The sequence below is a fragment of the Cupressus sempervirens genome, chromosome 4 (assembly GCF_028749045.1).
Source record: "Cupressus sempervirens isolate cs-2001-9-10 chromosome 4, ASM2874904v1, whole genome shotgun sequence".
NCBI lineage: Eukaryota > Viridiplantae > Streptophyta > Pinopsida > Cupressales > Cupressaceae > Cupressus > Cupressus sempervirens.
In genome coordinates, this window is record NC_143121.1 from 866,670,685 (window position 1) to 866,694,269 (window position 23,585).

Genomic DNA, 23,585 nt, shown 5'->3' on the forward strand with positions numbered 1-23,585 from the left:
GATTATTAAACTATCGTAAATAAATTCACAACTAATATCAAAAAATAACACAGCTGCAACTTCACCAATAAAATATGGAAAGAAATTTAAAACACAGAGAACACAATATTTTTGGACAAATCGTCCCTAGAAAAACCCCCAAGGGAAAACCAGTTCTGCAGATGGAAAATATATGAACTTCAGCGCATCAAGAGATACAAAATTCCTTGCCTCTCATTGGCAAAATTCAAACAACCTCCTAATTCCTCCTGTTGATATTCTCCACTGCTATCCCCAATGCTATCACTGCGCCCTTGCTAACACTACAAGACTGTTTGCTATCACTACAAACTCATTTGCTAACAATGCAAATACTTCTACAACTCTTGTTGTTCTCCATTTTGTTTTGTTCTCCAAATGCCTCCCTTGACCCCCTTTTATACTACTTAACCAAGAGGTTTCTAGTTGCTTCTTGATAAAGACAACTCAACCAAGAAGTATCTAGTTGTTTCCTAACCAAGAAGTTTCTAGTTACTTCTCAATAAAAACAACCTAACCAATAGGTTACTAGTGGCTTCTAGAAGGAGTCAATTAATTAACAAATAATTATTTTTTGTAACTCTTAACAATTATTTGCCAATTAATCACAAGAGGACGAACAGCTATCCAAGCTAGCTACCTAAAACTAACAAAAACATCATCTATAAGAGGAAATGTCTTAATAGAATCTTTCTTTGGATAATGTTTGTGTATCATTTAATACACTTTTGTTTGAACAATCATGTGTTTTGCTTTTAACTATTCTGTAATCTCGTGTTATGCTGCCCTTCTTCATAGTCATATCTCTTGTTGTGCGAGTGTGGAGGCTTGGTAGATCTCCACCCATGTGTGGCCTTCACTGTTTTGTTTCTACTCTAAAACTCACATGCCAAGCTGCTCCTCCATGTCTCAATGTGTATTTCATATTTGGCTAATATATTGCACGCTTAATGCGTTTTGCCAAAAAAAAATTGTGTTAGATGCTATCATCCAAAATTGTCTTCAGGATACCATCTAAAAGAGTTGTCGTCTTAATGAACCCTTTCTTTGGATAAGGTTTGATTGTGTATCGTGTAATACAATTTTGTTTAGCTAAAGAAAATGAACATATTTTATTTCAACCAATTAAACCGGTTCCTTGGATTTTACAATTGTTTAGTAAGGTCTATCAAGCTAAAATATTTGTCAGACTATTTTCAAACCCATGAATCATTTAACCTATCTAACATGAGAATGCAAGTCTTAAGCTAAATTCTCTTTCACTGAACTAAAAACTGAGGGGCATCTTCGTCAGTGAAATCACTTTGAGACATGATTTCAGCCTCATCCCTCAATTATCAACCTTAAAGAAACCTTAACAAATAACGTAAGAACGAAAGATACTAGCACACTGATATATATATATATATATATATATATATATATATATATATATATATATATATATATATATATATATATATATATATATATGAAACTGTGATTACTATATAAACTGATAAGTAGGAGATAATTTCCATAGCAAGTCAAAATGTGATATTGTTATCAGGATTTACTTGTGTAGTTTCTAAGTCAAACTCATTGACCCATATTTCATGAGTAGTGATTCAACACGAATCCATCTCTCATGAGAATAAATGGAATACTTAGCACTCATTGGATCTAGGTAATGCTTACAGAGGTGAAGCATCGGGACTTCCCAGGAGGTTAACCATCCTAGTACTACTCCAACTTGGTAAATCCAATGAGTGCCAAGTGTTCCATTTATTCTCATGAGAGATGGATTCGTGTTGAATCACTAATCATGAAATATGGGTTAATGAGTTTGACTCAAAAACTACACAATTAAATCCCGATAACAATATCACAACTAGTAAACAAACTGCTTAATTCATCATGAATAATAAAAAATTGAATAAGGAAATCATTCACTTCAAGTCTAGGAAACTATATCATTGATGAGAAAATCCAAAGCAAAAATTTTTTACAATAGCATTGCATGTGATGACTTTTTATGAAAACATTGATACGTAAGTATTGCTAATATTTGCATAATTGCAGTCAAAAGATTAGTTTATGTTTCCATTCTTACTATATTAACAAAATTATACTACGTATCCAAATAAGATTTCATAACAAAGTAATCGTATACTAAGTAGTATACAACCATATCCCAAAGAGTTATGATCCCCTGCCATGACTATTTCCTGTACGTCAGAGATGGCGTACAGAGATATAAAAAAGTGCTCCTGAAATTGGCATTTCTATCTAGGGACATCAACGATTTTGCAAGAATGGCAAATTTGGTTGACCTTGAGCTGGTGATGATTTTTCAACTGTACTGTTATACAAGGAAACATGAACACTGCTTTCACAATTTAGTGTTGCTTGTCCACAAAACCCAGGCAGGGGAACTAAGTATAAATAGCTAAACGTCGAAGAGTAAGGCAGTCATATGCTTGGAAATATTTTCTCCTAGTGATTGAGGAAACCAAGTCCAAATACAAAAGATTTAGTATTTCTTATATTCCACAGAGAGCAAATGAGGGAACGGAAAAGGAGGATACCTAGAAGTACCCTCCAAATTGCAATACAATATTTCAATAGGAAAATAGCATGAGGATGTGAATTGGAATAAGGGTAATGAAAGAAGGAATTGGGTCAGGGATGAGTCCTTGCAGCAAATTGCCCCAGGTATTTAATGTACAACTTTATTGGTAAAGGACTTCTCTTGAAGAGTGAGTGACATTTGACTTGGCATCATTGAGGTATCTTTCCGCCACAGCAACATGCATTGCAACACCAAGAGGGAGAACATTTTCATCAATAGTGAAGAATGGAGAATGTTCTGCATGAGTAGATCCACATGTCTCATTTTCAATTCCAATGAAAAAGAAAGCTCCAGGTATAGCCTCTAAATAAAAGGAGAAGTCTTCTGAGCCCATGAGAGGAGGAATGACTTTTAGATTATCTGTACCCACCAAATCAACTGCAACTTTAAACATAAGATCATACATATCTCTGTCATTGATAGTTGGGGGATCAAATGGAAAGTCCTTTTGTAAGAAATCCACAGTTGATGTGCACCTGTGGACGAGGGACTGACCTACAATAATCTGTCATAACAAAATATGTCACGTCACACAGGGACATATTCTCTAGATAAACTATGCTGTACAAGTAAAAAATGAACTGCCATTGAAATCGTGCGGCAATGTCAGCCTTTCTAGAAATCAGAATTATATCTTTTTCCCTTTGATTATTATAAACATATATAAATTGATATCCATATTGATACAATTTCTTGACAGATATATCTTGTTGTATGTACCTCCTCTATTCTTTGCTTGAGTCTATAAAAATTCTCATTAGAAAAGGCACGAAATGTGCCACCGATTGTAACAGAGTCTGGAATTACATTAAAAGCATCACCTCCATTGAGTGCAGCCACTGTTACCACCTGTGAAAATAGAAACCAGAAATAACCAAAGAAAATTACTCAAAACACAAACAAATAGCACATCAACTTCAATTGTCCAAAGATTTCTTGTTGGAACAAACTAGTTAGTATGAAGATGCTACTCAGTCACACCCACACACCAATTTACTTTAAATAACTATAGAACATCAACTTGTGCCCATAAAACAAATACACAACCTATGAAACATTGCAATTAACATCACATATTGGTAAATATTGAAACCCGTTCTTTTTACCTTGTGCATGCACAAACAAATATAATTTTCAGATTGGCAAGTGAATTCTTTTTTAATTAGCTACATTGTAAATATACAGAGTGAAGGTGTCAACTCCAAGCAGCCAGAAGCCTCCAATCCTGCTTTTAAGATTCGAAGAGATTGTCTGCATTTTATAACAGGCATGAATTTGTTTTATCTGATTCACAAGGTTTACATTCCTAACTTTCAGTATAAACCTTCAAGATGTGACTAGGTTCCATAGTTTATACTTTATAGTGAACCAATATGATGGTGATCCAACCAAACACCTATAATCTTAAAAGGAAAAACTGCCAGGTTCATAAATAACTCAACCTTTAAAATGATTTATGCCACATGATTCTCATTTAACCTGACTCAACTTTTTATTCCTAACTTGAAATATTTAGGAATGCATTACTTAGCTACAAACTAAGTTTTTACAGGGATGATTAATGATCCCTAACACAAAACGCATACCTATTTCAGCTTAAATGCACTTCCAGACACTTTTGTTTGATATTTTCTTTTGCTGAACTCTTGGGTAGTAGGTGAATTGGTGAGGTCTTGGATTACTCCCCAACTTGGCCATGATACAGTAACTAGGTATATAAGGTTAATGGAAAGAACTGGCCGTGACCTCAAAACTAATAAAGATTTTTCTATAGCTTCTACAGAAGCCTATTTCTAACCTTTACTATTTACATATGGAAGAACTAGAAACGTCATACAGGCTTAAGACAAGATAGAAAGTATAACAGGATTACTTAATTGATTTTATTACATTAGAACGACACACATATCCCATCAGAACTTGAAATTGTGAAAATAGAGCAGGCTACTCTCATTATTAAATAATAATGGAAAAGGATTCAATATATATTCTGTGCTGAACATAAGTAGATTGAGCATAGGTTAATATGTTTCCAAAATAATATCTAGTAATAGCATTAAGCAAGAGAGACATGGTATCTACTTAAAGAAACTAAAATGGAAAGCTGCTAATTTCGTTTCCATTTGGCCCATACCTACCTTGCTGCAGGTCTCATGTAAAAATTTAAGTAAAGCACCTGTGAATCCAAGGGATCAGATTCCCGGGAAATAAGTTGTTGAAGGCTGACAATAGAAGCAGAAGCAGCCAGAATAGGATCAACTGCATGTTGTGGAATTCCCGAGTGACCTCCCTTCCCAGTTACAATTGCCTTGAAGAAACCACATCCTGCCATCAGTGGCCCAGGTTTGGAAGCAAAAACACCAGTTGGATAACTGCTGGAGACATGAATTCCAAATATAGCTTCTACATTTTCTAATGCTCCATCTTCTATCATTCTTTTTGCTCCACCACGTCCTTCTTCTGCTGGTTGAAAAATTAGGACAACAGTTCCCTGAAATACCCATTAAAGTGGTTACAAAGAGCTCCATTATGATGTTCAGCCAAAAAAAATACTCTACAAGAACCCTTTTTGTTTACATAGATACAAAATCTGGGTGTTTGACCAAAAAAACTATCCATTTTAAGAATAAACTAGATTCAAGTTGCACACAGACAGATGGTGGGAGTGTCACAGTCAAAGGCTGCACTAGCATTTTCATTTGCTGACTGATATAAACAAGTAGGCAGAAGAATTGAGTAGTTAGAACTTAGAACGGTAGAAACCTGCAACATATGCTGCCGCTCCTGCAATATCTTTGCAGCACCCAGGAGCATAGTCACATGTGCATCATGTCCACATGCATGCATTTTCCCTGGAATTTTACTCTTGTTCTCCCACTCAACAGCCTCCTGAAAAAACTTCGATTAAATATTAAAAGCCATATAAGAAGGTTTTTATAAGCAAAAATCATTTCAAGCATCTCAAAAAATTTCATTAGTGTATAATAGTTAGAGAAAATTTACATTATTGTGTTTGACAAATTTTGGGAACTGGATAACTATGACAATATTGTGTCCACTGGCTTCTTAGTTTTATTACTAGCTGTTGTGACAAGTTTAGAAAGCAAAATGCAACCTTCCGATCACCAGTGAAAGCATGGTGACGCATGTAGCATGTTTTCTCATTGAACTATTTTGGTATATCTCCCATTTTGACAAGATGTGAAAAGAACTGGGAATTCAATATAACTAGTAGAAATGCCACAGTACTGATGGAAGTTTATAGTTCACAAACAGGTGCCAAATCAGAGTAGAGAAAACCGAATTGTCTGATTCAAGGAAAATTGAAAGCAGGTCGAAAATCCCCTCAATAATTAAGAGCATCCTTTGATTTCTGCCTAGAAACAATGAAATTCTTAGATGTGAATCAAAATGTTTAACAACTTTCCAAAAACATTGACAGCCTTAAAATTTAGAAACCCTCAATATTTGCCTCAGATTGTTGAAAAAGTCAGAGTTCTTATGACAGATGTCGAAACCCCACAAATTGTTGGGTAAGTAAATAAAGGGTTTAAATCAAGTCCTCCGCATATGTTGGATCAAAATTGTTGAACAACATCTAAGCCTAGCCAGAATTGTGGAATCCTCTTGCAATCACACAAAAACAGTCACAGCAGTGATGAGGTGAATTTCGCAATGAAGTAATCAGATCAGAACTCAAAAGGAGCAATTTAAAAGGGAAAACAAGTTATTTACATACAAACAGACTGAATACATAATTTCCAGATCTGCAATAAAATTCATTTCCTAGGTTTTATAAGGGTTTTATGAACGATTTTGACGATACTTTGAAAAGTCCAACAGAATAGAATTTGTTTCAAAAAAAATTCCTCGAACAATTAATCCTGAAAATCTGAGTTTTCCAAAAGTGAAATAGGAATGATGATTTTCTTTTACTTCATTCAAGGGAAATTTATAATTAATATAAGACTTTGTAAGTCAAGGAATCTATTTTTCTTGCAAAAGTGATTGTATGAAGTGATAACGAGCAATAGAGAAAGATCAGATGATGCAAGGATTGATGCATAAGGATAGGTGATGCAATGAGGATGATTGAAAAATATGAAGAGTACTAGCTCGAGGTGTTCAAGACAAGATCAAGAAATACAACATGACAACAATGAAAGATCATTATCAAGCACAGACAAGGGAAGATGCAAGACAAGCTTGAGGAAAGGAATGAAAGATAAGACTCAAACCTTAAGAAAGAACCAAAACACATGAGGAACAAATAAGTCTACAAATGAAGAATGCTATCAAATCTTTGAAAATCCAAGATCAACAAGAAGGAAACACAGTCATCAATAAGAAGGTCAAGATATCAAGACAAGAACAAGAACAATTGTAGGAGAAGATTTTCAAAATGAAGAGAATGAGGAACATTCGAGAAGATTAAGCAATTTGGGAATATAACCATCACAATTAATCCAAAGCCAATAATATTGAGTATCAAGAGATATTGCTGGAGATGTAGAGAATTCATTATGATGATGAAGTGTTAAGACAAAGATAACAATGCATACTGAGGTGGTGCCTATTTATCTTCATCCAATCAAGCTACTCCAAGTTGACATGTCCAGGTTCATTCAACTTGAATCATTCACAAGTGGACATGTGGAACGCATTTAATGAAATACTACAAGAAATTTTCACACTGGTTCATCCTTATAAGGATATGTATTCCAAAGCAATTTAATTTTCTCATTGAATGATACTAAATATTTATTAGTGATTGTAATTTGTAACTAACCCTGATTAGGGTTTCCTCAAATTCTTGACCATAGATATCAAATCAATGTAGGCCCTCCATTGTAATTCAGAGGTCTATAAAAGGATTGGCCTTCTCATTTGTAAAGGGGTTAGTCATTAGTATTAGGAGCAATCAAGTAGAAGTAGGCAGTAGCAGGAGTAGATAAGATATTGATGCCAACTATGTTTGAATTCAATATATAACTTTCATTGAAGATATGGTGAAATTTTAGGCGTTGTTCTAACATATTACATGGTTTCTACTTCTCCAAGTTTTTGTTGGAGTTCATTGATTGAAATGGAGAAATGTGAAGATGCATGATGAATTTTTGTTCATACCATCTGTTGTTTGTTGATTGCAAACCACTATGCATGGTTAGTTTGAACTTAATTTATGCATTAAGTTTGATTGTGGATGTCCATTCAGATTGTGCCAGTATTGGGTATTTGGATGAATGTTTACAATATGGAAATACTTCATCATCTTTGGTGATTACATCATTTTTGTGCAATTGTCTCATTTAATGAAGCAAAGCTTGGCTAAGGGGTTCACTCATCTAAGCATCATCCTTTAATATCATTGTTTTAGCCTTTAAGTGTTAGCTTAGATTCCTTCAACCCTCTTTCTTTTTTATCTTCTTTGAAGTTCAAGCCAGTTTAGTCTGATTCTTGGACAATTTGAGGGGGAAGTGTTGATAGATTCATGAATGAATGGCATAAGTCCTTTTAGGATTACCAGCAATATCACATCATATAAACTGAGTTGTATCCAACACTAAGAGGGATAGTATGCATTGCAAACCTTGGGGTTGCTTCAATTGATCACACATTTGTTACCTTGTTTAGCATATGAAGTTTCCTTGTTTAAAAGAGGATAGGATTATTATTTTAGTCTGCATGTTGGAATGATCCCAAAACCCAAATCAACAGAAGGTGAAATCTAAGTATTCCCAATATCAATGGGGACATGGTGATCGTGGTTTTCCACTAAATGAGTATGGTAGAACTTCATGCAATAGGAAGAGCTGGGAATTTGATTTTAGTAATTTAGAAGAGCTACAGTTCTAATACAACTGTTTTGTTCAAGCCCAAGACGATGACCTGTTGTTAAAATTTTGTTTCTTTCCTAGGAGTGACCTAAGTTCAAATATGCAAACATCATACCAATGCATGCTCCAGATGTGTGCAAGAGGCATAATCCTCTTGCAAGTTAAAAAGGTGACTACACATTTTGATTCTGAAAAATAATTAAATGTGGTAAAGTTATTCACTGGCCCGGAGCATAAAATGCTACATACTCTTATAGCTCATGGATCGCTACAAAACAAACTTAGGTCTTACCGCTACAAGGCTAGGGACAACAACTAGGTTCAGAACATCTATACTTGATGACTTATTTTAAAAGTATTCAACTTATGTCACAGTAAATTCTATAGTTTAAGCATAATAATCCAGAAACCTTTGTCATCTTATATCTCATCACTTATTTATGAGTAAATTGCTTAGTTACCGGATTCGCCTGGAAAAGGCCGGATCCGGGCTCGGGTCCGATTCGGATCCGGATCCACGTATGGATCCGTGAGGATCCGGGTAGGATTCGTAATCCTGCCTGTGGATCCGTAAGGATCCGCGGGGTCCGATTCGGATCCGGATCCACGTATGGATCCGTGAGGATCCGGGTAGGATTCGTAATCCTGCCTGTGGATCCGTAAGGATCCGCGGGCCGCGGATCCTTACGGATCCACAGGCAGGATTATGAATCCTGCCCGGATCCTCGAGGATCCACGCGCGGATCCGTGTGAATCCGCAGCAATGAAGGAGGAGAATGCAAAAACGTGGGCCCATTATCATTTTTTAATGTTTTTTTTTTTCCCTAAACCCTAAAAACGACCCTCTAAATCACAATGCAAGTTCATTTGCTCTCTATTTTGCTCTCTATTTTGCTCTCTCATTTTGCTCTCTCATACTTGCTAGTTTGAAGTGAAGTGCTTGGATTCGAAGGAGATCGGTTGTGGAGCTTCAAATACCTTGCAAGAAGTGTTTAAGGTATGCATTTCAACCATATTCTTGAATTCTTTCATAGATTATTGATTTATTTTTAGTTTTCCAAATTTTCAAGTTTTTGTGCAAGTGTGAAGTATGGTTTTCTTTCACTTTTTCTAGATTGCAAGAATAGAACAATGAGTAGTCAAGGCTCAGTGGGTGGGGGTGGGGCTGCATCACCAAGCTTCAAAATTGATAAGGGGTCTCCTTTATGGAGACACACAACAAGAGTTGCACAATGTCCTGGGGGTGGGGCATACATATGGAAATGTAATTTTTGCAACATACAACATAGAAGCTCCTATTCCTGAGTGAAACTACATTTTTTGGGCCCTGCAGGTGAAGGAACTCACATGTGTCAAGGTAGTGATAAGAAGGGATTACCAGCTGCACAAATAGCAGCATTAGCAAAAGAGCAAGATGATGTTGATAGAGCAGTTGCAAAAGCAAAACGTGGTGCTTCCCAAAAAACAAATATACCAACACCATCATTTGATCAAACAAACACAAGAACACATCCTTTTTTGCCTATGCCAACTACAAATGATGAAGATGAAGACCCATCTCCACTCACCCGCAAGAGAGGCCCACTAGATAGGGCATTCCAAATTGAAAAGAGAGACATTGCTGATCACAAAATTGGATGTTGTTTAATTGCAAATGGTGTTTCATTTAATTTTGCTAGATCACCTTATTTTAGGGAGATGGTGGAAGCAATAAATGATGCACCCCATGGTTACAAACCGCCTGGTTATGAGAAGTTGCGCACTACCATATTACATGATGAGAGGAAAAATGTAGAGGCTCAACTTCAACCAATAAGAGATTTTTGGGTTCAATCGGGTGTGTCTATTATTTCGGATGGTTGGAAAGATTGTAGAAACCGTCCATTGATCAATGTTATTGCTGTATGCCCTAAGGGGGCAATGTTCTTGAAGGCAGTTGATTGTGAAGGGCAAGTGAAAGATGCAGAATTTATTTCACGCATTCTCATTGATGCCATAGAGTCAGTGGGTCCTGATAATGTTGTTCAAGTGGTCACGGACAATGCAAAAGTTTGCAGGGCTGCAGGGATAATTGTAGAGTCTAGATATGATCATATCTTTTGGACACCATGCACCGTCCACTCTCTCAATTTAGTGATGAAAGCAATTGGCACCGAAATAGATTGGGTGAAAAGGATATATGAGGAAGCTGAAGAGATTCAAATGTTTGTGACAAATCACCACATGTCACAAGCAATTTTTAGGAGTTTCTCGGACTTGGAGTTATTGAAGGTAAATTTTTATATTTAATATATAATTGAATATTATTGGATTCCACAATTATTAATTTTTGTTGTTGTTTACATTAACATGTTTTAATTTTTAAATGTTTTACTAACTTGAGTTTAACATGTTCTTAGGTTGCTGAAACCCGCTTTGCCTCTCACACAATCGTCTTGAGACGACTTGTGAAGGTAAAAGAAGCATTGAAGCATATGGTCATTAGCCCCCAATGGGGCATTTGGAAGAATTCCAATACAGCAAGGGCTTTAAATGTGAGAAGAATGATACTAGATGAGGATTGGTGGGGTCTTGTGAGTTATGTGTTGGAAATCACCGATCCAATAATGGCAATGCTTCGCTTCGCAGATAGTGATGAGCCATGCCTTGGGGATATTTATGATTCCATGGATAGTATGCTGGAAAAAATTAAAATGGTAAGTTTTACGCTCTTTTACAACAATTTTTTATTTGAGAGATATCTAGATTCTAAAGTTTAAATTGACATATTCACTAATTATAATTATTATTCATATTTCATATCTTAGGTCATACAGAGGAGGGAGAATGATCCTGAGGACACCCTTTACAAGAAGGTGGAAAAAATTGTTCATCATCGATGGAACAAGATGACCACACCTTTGCACCTCCTTGCATATGCTCTATCCCCGAGGTACTGTAGTTCTTATCAAATGTTTGTGCTTATTTTATCCAATGTTTGTGCTATTGATATTTGATAGTGTTCAATTGTCTTTTGTTATCCCCAGGTACTATAGTGCAGATGTACTTCGCCTTCCAGGTAGAGTGCCACCATTTAGAGATGCAGAGGTTGCAGATGGGTATAAGAGGGCACTAGCTAAGATATTCCAAGATCCAGAGATTGGGGCAATTGTGAGGAGTGAATTTGCTGCTTTCAACTCAGGTGAGGATTTCGACCCTATTGCTATAGCAGACCAAAGCAGGATGGGTGCCATCAAATGGTGGTACCTTCATGGGCAAGCCTTCACGTACCTCCAACCTCTTGCCATAAAGGTCCTATCCCAAGTAAGTTTGTAAAATTAAGCTTAAGGTTAACATTCTCAATTCCTTGAATTTATTATTTAATTTATTTATCTTGATTGTTGTATTGATAATTTTTAATTTCTCTTTAGGTTGCCAGCTCTTCTGCCGCTGAGCGGAATTGGAGTACTGACTCCTTTATCCACTCAATCAAACGCAACCGGTTGGCTCCAAAAAAATCAGAAGACCTTGTGTTCATTCACAACAATTTGCGCTTGTTGTCACGGAAGGATCCTAAGTACAAGAAGGGGCCCGAAAAGCTTTGGGATGTAGCACCCGAGACTCCTGATTTAGATATGACCATCCGAGATCTTGCTAGATCCACTTTGATTGATGTGGATGATGAGGAGGAGGATTATGAGTTAACAATCCCCTCTACTACTAGTGGTTTGGGTTCCTCTACTAATACAGATGCAGCACTTGCAGCTCACCAGTACCCCTCTGATGCGGATTTTCTTGAAAATCCATTTGATGATTAAATAAAAAACTTTAGTGTTGACTCTTGACTCTTTTATGAGTAAATCATGTTATAAACTTTAAGTTTAATGATCTATATTTTGAATGTTACAAGCTTTCACTTTCAGTAATTCAATGTGAATGTGTTGATTTCCTTTATAATCGTGAAAATAGATTAATTATCAATGTCATTGATCAAGTATACTAGATTCATACTATGAAATGATTTAGTTTTAGAATTATGTATATTTCTCTTTTTTTTAGTATATATAATGCATATATATAATTATATATATATAATTATATATATATATAATTATATATATATATATATATATATATGCACGAATCCTCCACGAATCATAATTGGGAAAAAAAAAAAATCCCGAATCCACGGATCCGATTCACGTGCCCGAATCGGCAACTAAGGTAAATTGTGACAATTCACAGCCTAGTATAATAATGTTTTGTTTCAAAAACTGTGAAGTCTAGATAACTATGGTTTAAAACCTCCAAAGTCCTCTTTGTTGAGGTAGATCTGATACCTGTCTTCCCTAAAATCAATGGAGAATATTCAGGTTATATTTGCCTCAGAGATATAAAATTGTTTAACTGATAACAAGTTAAGAGTCTGATCCAAAAGAAAATAGCATTAACACTAGCTTATTTTTTTTAATGTGGAAGCAAGCTAAGAGGGCTTGATTGTGAAGGAAACTTCATGATTATGCATGCTTGAGTCTAATTGGTACAAGAATGGTGACCTACTATGAAGTGGTGCCCAAATCCTTAAGCATCACCTAGATGCAATGCGTGCTAAGTAGACCATTCTTGGTTATGAGAGGTGAGTTCTTGTAAATCACTACTCATGAAATTTGGCTTCATGAAGATTAACACGTAACTACGCTGTTGAATCCTAATAAATCATCACATTATTTACTACACCATTTGAAAATGAATGAGCTAGGACATTCTTAATGAATGGTTCATAAGGCACAACACTTGCTCATGGTGCAAATGATATAGCAACTAGTTACTGAGCTCTTTCCATTTCTCCTCTGTTGCTAAACCAGACGAATTATGGTACTGAAGCGGGCATGTTTTACGGCCAACATGCCAAGAGTATGGCCATCCTTATCATGTCAATTAAATATACAATAATAATAATAAATTGGTTGTCAATGAATATAAGTTATAACAGCTGACTGAATCTAAAAACAACACTTTATTATGAAATTTTTACTGCTCTTACAAAATGGAGACTTGAGGGACATTAATAACTTACACAATTCTTGCTATTAAACACGAAAACCTGAGATTAATTTCTGCTACTGAAAGCTCACCTCTCACACATGATTATTATATCTCCTTTGTTCAACTTCACACCACATGGCAAGCATTTGGTTCTGGGAACTTCCTGAGTTGCTGCTGGTCTGTCTTACGATCTGTAATCCTTTACCCATATCCAGGAAGTTCGTTTGCAGTTATCTATGAACCAGAAATGTGTTGGATTCTGCTATCAAGCTAAATTGCTGCTTTGAATCCCAAAAAAGAGCTAGAATGGACAGTTAACTAGACTGATATACTGAAACTAGGAAGATGCTGGAGCGGACTGCTAACTGGATATGCACCAAAACTGCTATGTAGAACCTTGCTGAAATCTTCATTTGAGATGCCCAAGGGTTTCAACTCTTGAATCTCAACTAGTTCTTAGGATTTGAACAATTGCTCAAGTGAAGCCTGAAGAGGAAAGATCATTTTGAATGACCTTCCCACTACCTATTTCTTGTCTAAGTAGTCTTATATGTTCCTAGGGTGGTGGCTGCTAACCCTACACCAGTGGCTTCTAAGATCGCCACCTCCTTTGCTCTCAAATCTTTTATTATATTAATGAAAACTTGAAAACAAACAAAAAGATCACATATCCTATTTCAGGTAGCCACTTCTGGCCTTGTCCTAGTTGAGGCGACCATCTCTTTATTTTTGTTTTTTCCTGTTATCTTTTTTATTTTTATTTTTTTTGTAATTTTTCCTTATGCGGCAATATTTTAATTATCCTTTGTAGCTCACTGGAAAGGGGAGAATGGCAAACCTCCCTTCCTGGAATTGCTTGCCCCTAAGCAACACAAGTTTCGATGGCCAAATATTCCCGAACATTCTGAAGTGGCATTTTCTTCAAGAAGATTATTCTGTGTCACCTAATATTTTGTAGTGCTTTTGTTTCTTCACTTTCATTCCTTGGTTTCCATAATGACCTTAGGCTTCAGCATTAGATCCCTTACTCCAATTCTTCATGTAATCCTATATGGTTCATAAAACTGTGTGTTGAGATTTTCCACTCCACTCATTCGTAGAGATAACTACTTGTAAGACTGCACTGTTAGGAAAACTGTTTCCCCTGCTGCAAAAGTTCTCTGATTTCTTTTCTGATCAGCATACTATTTGTAATTCTGAGCTTTTTGTAAGTGTACCTTAAGGATCTTCAACAAATCTTGGCTTGTTTGAATCAAATCTTTGGCCCCTAGCATCACACCATGTAAAATGACCCATTAACATGAGTTACTGTTAGCTATCATATCAATAAAAGACCTTCAAAAAAGAGATAACAAAAAACATGCGCTGAATTGTACTATAGAAATACTCTCCCAAGTAGAGGAAGTTGATCCATACATTTTGTTATCTTTATACATAATTCCTTATATATCCTTCTAGCTGTTTGATAATTATTTCCATTTGACCATCTGTCTATGGTGGTAATTCATTCTCTAGAGTGAGTACATTGTGCATTAGAAGCAATTCTTGCCAAAATAGACTTGGAAAGTTGCTGCCATGATCACTTACAATTGATTTTGGCAGCCCATGGAGTTTAATATTTTATTTAACGATAAAATCTGCCAATTGTAGCGCCTTGTAATTCGTTGCAATAGGGAAGAAATGTGAATGTTTTGCTATTTTGTCCACTACCACATAAATAGAATTCTTACCCTATGTTTTTGTTAGTCCTATAATAAAGTCCATGATATATTCTCCCACTTCTATTTAGAAATGGATAGAAGTGTTGTGAGGTTTTCACACCATCGCCCCAAAATTTTGGGGACCCCCCTTTTTTTATTGCCTCGGCAAATTTTTGGATTGTCCAACAATTTTGAGTTTTGAAAATTTTGAGCCTTAGACACCTTCAGGCCAATGGGAGGGACTTAGCTTATTTTCACCCGGTTTTTTTTTAGCTTGATTTTCCAGAGCCACCAATTCTATCCTTAGGCCGAACAAATTTCAAAGTTAATTCCAACTTGGTCGGATAAAATTGTGAATTTTGTACTTAGACATTTTCTTTTGAAAATTTGAATATAATTGTATAAATTTGGATAATTTTCAAAAAATGAAATTTTTGTTAAATTTGGTCTTTTGGAAAATCTTAATTATTTTTTGGTGAAGAAAATTAATTTTTGTGATGGTGAAGTCAAATTGCAAAATCGATTTTTAGGCTCTAGAGAGATAATTTTATTTGTGCTAAAATGCTAAGATTGCTTAGCAAAATCGATTGAGATTTAAATTTCAAAATTTGGCTTTAAATGGATTAAATTGCCTTGAAAACCCTTTTAGCCTTTAATGAAATTAGTAATTTAATATTGAAAAATGACTTTTGGCTAGCCAAAATCTAATTTTAATGATGTATTAATTACTAAATCTTCATTAAATGGAAATATTTAACACCTCTAAGGCATTATTTATTTTCTTTTTGCAATTTTGGTCCAAATGGCAATTTAAAAAGTTAATTTTCATCATGGCAAAATTAATTTTAGCTAAGTATTTAATTGTGGGTCATAATTTTGCATTAATTATTTGTTTTTCTTTCTCCCAGGGTCCAAGTCAGCTAACTTGGAGGGAGTAAAAAAGTTGGGTATAAGAGGAGGCCTCTCTCCCATTTCCTCCTTACTTCTCACTTCTCCTTCTCAAGGTGTTGGCGATTTTGCAAGAGCAGATCTGCAATCTTCTTGCTTGGCAAAATTTGTGGAAAGTGAATTTTGTGGAAGGCCGAAATTTGTGGGGGCCGAAATTTATGGGAGCCGAATTTTGTGGGAGATAAAATTCTGATTTTTGCAAGAAGCTGCGATTTTTGCCCTAGGTTGGGTAATTTTATTTGGAGGTGAATTACATGATACATTTTTTATTTGCAAGTGGATTTGAAATTCTTGAGATCTAGTCCTAATTCCGAAAAGTCGCTGTATGATTATTGGTTAAGGTGAATTTTCATCATTTAGAGTTGCAAGGGGTCCTTAAGCTGACATCCTTCTTTCATTCTAGTCTAAAGATTGCTTCCATTGGTTCTACTTGCCTTTTGGTCCACCACTCTACCATCCTGTAATAGGGCGACGAGTATGGAGGATGTTAGTGCAAGTAAGAATCCCAAGTAGACAAACACAAAGAAAGACAAAGAGGATATGATGCCCAAAACACCCTCCTTCTCGAAAATGAAGTGAATAACCGACACCAATATCAATGCAGTGGACATGATATGGATGAAGGATAGACTAAAAGAAGGACAATCCCCCTTGGCTATTGGTAAAGATATTTCAAATCATTTAGAGTTTAAAGGGGTCCTTAAGCGGATTTCTCTCTTTTGTTCTAGTCTAAGGATTGCCTCCCTTGGTTCTACTTGCCTTCTAGTCCACCACTCTACCATCTCGTAATAGGGCGACGAGCATGGAGGATGTTAGTGCAACTAAGAATCCCAAGCGAACAAACACTAAGAAAGACAAAGAGGATATGATGCCCAAAACACCCTCCTTCTTGAAAATGAGGCGAATAACCAATACCAATGGCGGTACAATAAAAGGATATACAAAAGACAGTTGCACATCACAGCCTAGGCATCGACACTTCCATTACGACCATAATGAGCGACAACGGAGCAGCCCTTGATTTTGAAAACATCAGAGAAGAGGATATCAATGAGATAAGACTTGGATCGAGATTTGATGCGCTAGAAAAGGTTGCCATCAGGAAGAAGCATCTAAGTACCCTTTCCTCTCTCAATGCTCTTATTAGATTTGCAAAAGAATATAAGAAGGATCATGAAAAGATGCTACAAGCAACAAGTAGCGGGGTGAAGTCAGTGGAACTCGGGGCAAAGCACACACGTTGCCCTCCTATGGAAGAAGTTAACGAAAGGCTAGCTAAGTCCATTGCCTTAGCTAAGAAAATGAAAGAAAAGGGAAGAGTTATATTAGAAGATCATTTGATGTAAGCCCAAGTGGCAAATTTCTCTTTTCCTCTAGAATAGGACAAGTGTCTATTTCTGATTGGCCACCATTTTGGTGCCTTCTCATTGGTTGCCACTTTTTGCACTTTTTTCATTGGTCCATTGACGAGGTGGCAGCTTCTCATTGGCCGATGGGGTGGCAACCCTAATTAGGGTTTTGAGGATCCAATCTGGATCAATGATCTTGTTTTGATCTCCACTGTCCGTTGTATTTTTGGCCCCTATATAAGGCCATTTGCTCTCATTTGTAAAGTGTTGGAGAAATTGTTGCGAAGATAATACCAAAATTGCTCTCTTTTTCATTGTTGTGATTTGCATGTTGATTAAGAACATTGGGTATTATTGCATGTTTTCTACTTCCACTTAGTTAGATTTCCTTTCAAGTTGTTGAAGCAAATTTCACTTGAAGTTGTTTAAGTGAGGTTAAAGTAGATGGATAGTTGTATGGTAGCTTTGGTAAATGTTTGATAGGGGTCAATACTAGACCACTAGCATCCTAGCGGCTGGTTGGGAAGCTTTGTGTGGTAAACTAGTTTATTATTCTTTTGAATCATGGCACCTGTGGAAGTGAGGCCGCTAGTCAGCTCTCACTAGGTTCGATTCCCGTCCATTTGCTAACCTTCCATTCATAGGAGTAGGAGTAGAATAGTGAGTAGCTGGGTAGTTGAAGCTTAGAGAAGGAAGTTAGGGAAGTTAGTCAAATATTAGAGCACATCCATTCACCTTCCACAACCATCACTTTCCCATCAACATCATCACTGGCAGACACATCCTCCATCAACATTATCTGCCACCCGCACATTTCACAAACCCATCACCATCACCATAATTCCACCAAGGTCCAAGTCATCCTTGAATGAATAGCGTAAGGCCGCCTACGTGATTACCAACAAATCACATCAATAAAACTGAACAAGTATCCACAAGAGTAAGGAACATTGGAGTTATTCTCATATCCCATGAGCAATAACTTTTCAAGAGAGGAATTGTATGTTTGGTACTCTGTATCAAATGTTCAAATGCTAATATGTTATGTAAGTGATACAAAACTCACATCAACAAGAAGCTAGAGAAAACTAACCAAAAAATGTTTGTTTTGACTTGTTCTACAAGCAAGTGAAACATTCATGTACGTGCTTGAACCTCACCCCATTGCATTTGAGAGTCGGAAGCTATCAGGAGCAGAGTGACTGTACTCCATCTATGACAAAAAGATGCTCGCCATCATGCACAGACTTACAAAGTTTCAACAATATCTTGTTGGAGCGAAATTCGTCATATGCACAGATCACAATAGCTTGAGATATCTCTTGGAGCAGAAAGATTTGAATGAACGACAATAGAAGTGGGTGAGCAAAATCCAAGCATTTGACCTTGAAATTGAGTATGTGAAGGGAAAAAATAAAGTAGTGGTTGATGCTCTGTCGGGAAGGCCTGCCATATGTTCTTTGTCCCGACTTTCAGCAGAGTGGAAGGAGCACCTGTTGGTTGAGTACTCCAAGAACACATTTGTCTATCAGTTGATGGATAGTCAAGTACAAGATGATAGGTATAAGGTGGTAGGCAATATCATCTACTACAAGGGCAGGATCTATCTGGTTCCCGAGTCCAAAATGAAGGAGAGAATTCTGAAGGAGATGCACGATTCACCATTGGTGGGACACCCAAGATAACTAAAAACCTTCAAGTAGATCCGAGAATGGTTTGCATGGGAGGGCCTCAAGAATGATATCTTGCAGTATGTACGCGAATGTCTACCTGCCAGCAAAATAAATTTGAGCACACCGTACCACTAGGACTTCTTCAATCATTGCCAATCCCTAATCAAAAGTGTAAAGTATCTTAGTGGATTTCATCACCGGGCTACCCAAGGTTCAGGGGAAGGATTGCATTTTTGGCTTGCTTAACTATTTGACCAAGTATGCTACTTTCTTTTCCATTTCCACTAAATACTAGGCATCTCAAGTGGCGGAGTTATTCTTCTGTGAGGTTTTCCGCTTCCATGGACTCCCACAAAATATAGCAAGTGACAGAGATATCAGTTTCCTTTGCACTTTTTGGATGGAGTCATTTAGGCTGGCAGGGACAGAGTTGTCACCAAGTATGAGCTACCATACACAATCAGATGGACAAATGGAGATTGCGAACAAATGGTTGGAGGGCTATATGTGGAGCTATGTTTCAACGCAACAGAAGGCATGGGTTTGTTGGCTACATTTAAGTGAGCATTGTTCAGTACAACTTATCACATGTCGATAGGCATGACACCCTTCAAGGCATTATATGGCTATGAACCTTCATCATTCATGGATCTTGCATTGGGCGATAGTCGTGCACCAAGGGCTAAAGACTAGCTACAGGAGAGTTTAGATACCATGAAATCTCTCAATGAAAATTTACTGAGGACACAAAACCAACAGAAGATATATGTTGATCTACACTGGGTAGAAAGAAGTTTTGAGGTTGGTGACTTGGTATACCTTCGGCTTCAACCATATCGACAATCCTCCCTCAAGTTGTCTAGTAAGGAGAAGCTCAACCCCCATTTCTATGGACCATACAAAGTGGTTCGAAGGGTAGGCGAAATTGCCTATGAAATGGAGCTACCTAAAGGGAGTCGATGTAATGTCCCCTTTCTAGCATTCATATCATGATGTGTCGTTAGCCTATTTCCCCATGGTCCCATAGGCTAACCAGGACATCAAAGGGACTTAGAGGCCATTTGACCTAGACAGTTTTCAGTTGCAGGGTGTCTCTGAGGGGTTTTGAGGTAGTTTTGGGCATACTTACTATTTATAGTAAGTCATTCTAGACATCCTATGGCAGCAACATATTGATGGTAAATGTTTAAAATCGACAAAAAGATTCATTTATTATTGATATGATTTATTTTGCATTAATAGTGTCATTTTATAAAGTTAAATTCAAATATTTAACTTTGTTAATGCTTAGACTATAGTTGGTGGGCAATATTTAAATAAAAGAGTCCCCTTTATTTTATAATACATTGGAGACATAAGTTATATAAGGGAGTTATGTTTTATCCCACATTGACAAGACGAAGGCATGGGTTTTGTGAGAACTAAATAAAAGAGGTGGAAGAGCTTCCATTGAGGCATGCTTTGTTGATTGAAGAAATTACTTGTTTAGTTTGGAGATAATCTTCCTGGGGCTTTGAGGACGAAATCCCTCTCAGCTATCAATCTCCACGCTGTTGCAATACAGAGTCTGGGGGTTTATTTGGTGCCTACAAGTCAAAAAACTAATATGCAAAGTGAATGGTGAACAGTGACAACGCTACAGTGTCGAGCTACAGTGACAGCGCTACAATGCCGAGCTACAGTAACACCTGGCACAGCAGTAGGGTACGAACAGCTTTCTTGGGTGCAACATACAGTTCGGGTTTTTGTCTACAGTGCTTGTATTGCAATTCCAGGTTCTTCTAATTCTATTGTATTTGCTAGATTATTGTCAAAGTTTGTAATAAAGGTTTGTATTTGTTAGTCATTGCTGTAACAGTTCATAGAAATCAGTCATTATCTACATTGCATATTTCAAATTTGAGTCTATCATATGTGAAAAACATTAATGTTCAATTCAAACCATAAGGTCTATTTACAGTGCATACTTATAGTAGTTTTTAGTGCCAAACAAATGCAAGTCTGAAAGTTGTCAAAATCTGAAAGTTATAATTAGCAATTGTATTGAACACTTAAATATATTGGTACTGTTATTACATCAGTTTACTGTGGATTTGTTGCACAACAATTTCTTGAGTACGGAATTAAACTTTAACAGTACAAATCAGTTTGTTTGCCAAGTGTTTGACGAAATTTCCATAGTACATATTTAGTTTCATTTTCTTCAGTGGTACAGTTCAGATTACATGCCAAGTATTTGACGAAATTCAATTGTACAAAGAATCAGTGTTTTAGTGATCCTATTAGTAAGGGTCATTACAGTGGTATCAGAGCTTGTTTATCCTGCCATCCTAGTGGGTACAAACACAATGAACAGGTGGTGATATGACAGATTGGAGTGTTCAACCTTTAACTCATCGCTATAATTTTAAGAACTAGGGTTCGTCTTAACACAGGACAAGAGGAACAAGGAAATCTAGAGGATCATATTGATACAGGTGAACAGGTTATTGGCAATATGGGAGACAGGAATGCTCGGGATCCTGGAGAGGAAAGATTCTTACAGTTATTAGAGACCTTGGCACATGGACAGCGATTAGCAGAACAGAGGGCACAGGAACAAAATCAGAGATTGGAGCTTATGATGCAAATGATGGCTCATCAAATGGGGTTGAACACTAACATGGGTGGAGGAAATAATCAGAATGGTAACAATCAAAATGGGAATAATCAAGATGGGACACATAATGGAGGTGAACAAGTTGGGAACAATTTCGGTCATGCACCCCAGCAAGCTAGGACAGTGAGTTCGAGGCCCATGATTCCCACATTTCCTCCTAGAGCTCCAGAGCAGCCCGTACCAGAGCCCCAAATCACTGATATACAGGACCAATTGAGAAGAGATTAGGAAGCCGGAGGTCCAGATTTTACTACTGCAATTACCTTTAGGGAGTATATGGATGTGCGGATGAAACATATGCCACGTGGACATGACAGGAACCAGAGCTATGAGCTATGGAAGAAAGTAGGGAAACTTCAGTTACCATATTATGATGGCTCGAGGAAGTCTACAGCAAGAGCTTGGGTTCAAAAGCTTGACACATACTTTCAATTGAACCCTATGCCTGAGGAAGAAGCTATTAAGTATGCAGCAATTCATCTGGATGGGTTAGGACACGAGTGGTGGCATCATGGTATGGTCACTATGGGTCATGCACACATTACCTCATATGTGGAGTTTACGGAGAAATTGATTGAACGTTTTGATAGGAAAGATCCAAAACTCCATTTCAAGGAGTTAGCTCAACTTAAACAGTGGGGATCATTGGAAACATACATTTCAGAGTTTCAGAAATTTGCCGTGTTAGTAATAGATGTATCTGAACGGAGGATACTGGTTCTATTTATGGATGGGTTAGCTGATCCGTTGAGAGGGTGGATTAAAGCTCTCAACACTCCCACTTTGCAGGAAGTCATTAAGAAAGCTCGTGACATGGATTCCTCTTCAGCTTCTAAAAATAAATTCCAGGCAAAGAGTTTCCCTTCGAGGAAAGATAAGGACAATAAACCTTTTCATAAAGAGGCTCAGCCACCTAAGGAGGAAAGTAAGAGGTTGGACAATGAGACACTTAATGATCTCAGGAAGAAGAAGCTTTGTTTTCATTGCAGGGAACCTTGGGATTTGTCACATAAGTGTCCATTGAAAGAAAAAGCTAAGCATACTTTTCAGCCGAAGAGTCAGTGGATGGAGATTCAGAGCAGTCATCAGAATCAGATGGAGATGATCATTCTTCACATGAGGAAGCACGCAATGATAGCACGATAGCTCAGTTGTCCAGTATACAGAAGGCTGTCACTTTTAGAGTTAGGGGAACTTTGGATGGACAAACATTTGTGGCACTTATTGATACAGGGGCAACACATAACTTCATTGATGAGAAGTTTGTGTCACGCAGAGGGCTACATACAGAAGAGCATAGGGGATTTAAGGTGATGGTTGCTGATGGCTTCAAAATCGACTGTACCAAGAAAATCTCCAACTTGCAGCTTCCTTTGGGAGATTGACATGGTGGGAGATTTCTTTGTGGTCAACATTGGTGATTAGGATATGGTGCTTGGGATGAATTGGATGAAGTCTCTGGAAGAGTTTACATTTAACCTCCAAAAAATGGAAATGAGGTTTGAGGCAAATGGTAAGAAGATAGTGCTCAAAGGGTTATCAGATGGGAGACTTCGAGTGGTGTCACTCAAGCGATGCAGAGTTTCTTCAGACACAACCAAGTGCAGTGGACAGCAGAGTTCAGAGCAATGCCTGAGTTGACGGAGCAGCATAAACAGGAGTATCCACTTGATGTACAAAAAATAATAACCAAACATACTAAGGTGTTTGGTGAGATACCTCCAGGGAGACCCCCAGATAGGAGAATCGAGCATGTTATTGAGTT

General features: G+C 37.1%; 2 protein-coding genes across 2 annotated transcripts in view; one reads left to right on the plus strand and one right to left on the minus strand.

Annotated features, from left to right (window-relative positions):
* Window positions 1-2,027: 2,027 nt before the first annotated feature.
* The window catches only part of LOC149564161 (IAA-amino acid hydrolase ILR1-like 1), a 49,074-nt gene continuing 27,516 nt past the window's right edge, over window positions 2,028-23,585 (minus strand). The window contains exons 2-5 of the mRNA XM_089827224.1: window positions 5,393-5,518; window positions 4,806-5,120; window positions 3,350-3,478; window positions 2,028-3,134 (exon numbers count right to left, since the gene is read on the minus strand). Of these exons, the coding sequence (XP_089683350.1) occupies window positions 2,730-3,134; window positions 3,350-3,478; window positions 4,806-5,120; window positions 5,393-5,518 (975 nt within the window). The 3' untranslated portion in view covers window positions 2,028-2,729. The remainder of the gene's footprint in view (window positions 3,135-3,349; window positions 3,479-4,805; window positions 5,121-5,392; window positions 5,519-23,585) is intronic.
* LOC149564162 (uncharacterized) lies at window positions 10,112-12,354 on the plus strand. Its single transcript, XM_089827223.1, has 5 exons — window positions 10,112-10,737; window positions 10,866-11,162; window positions 11,274-11,398; window positions 11,493-11,769; window positions 11,877-12,354. Exons 1-5 carry the CDS (start codon window positions 10,165-10,167, stop codon window positions 12,261-12,263), a joined length of 1,659 nt encoding a protein of 552 aa, XP_089683349.1. The 5' UTR covers window positions 10,112-10,164; the 3' UTR covers window positions 12,264-12,354.

Coding starts and splice junctions, on each gene's coding strand:
- LOC149564162 (XM_089827223.1), top strand. CDS start 10,165: ATGGTGGAAGCAATAAATGATGCACCCCATGGTTACAAACCGCCTGGT. Junction 10,738..10,865: donor CGGACTTGGAGTTATTGAAG/GTAAATTTTTAT, acceptor ACATGTTCTTAG/GTTGCTGAAACCCGCTTTGC. Junction 11,399..11,492: donor GCATATGCTCTATCCCCGAG/GTACTGTAGTTC, acceptor TGTTATCCCCAG/GTACTATAGTGCAGATGTAC.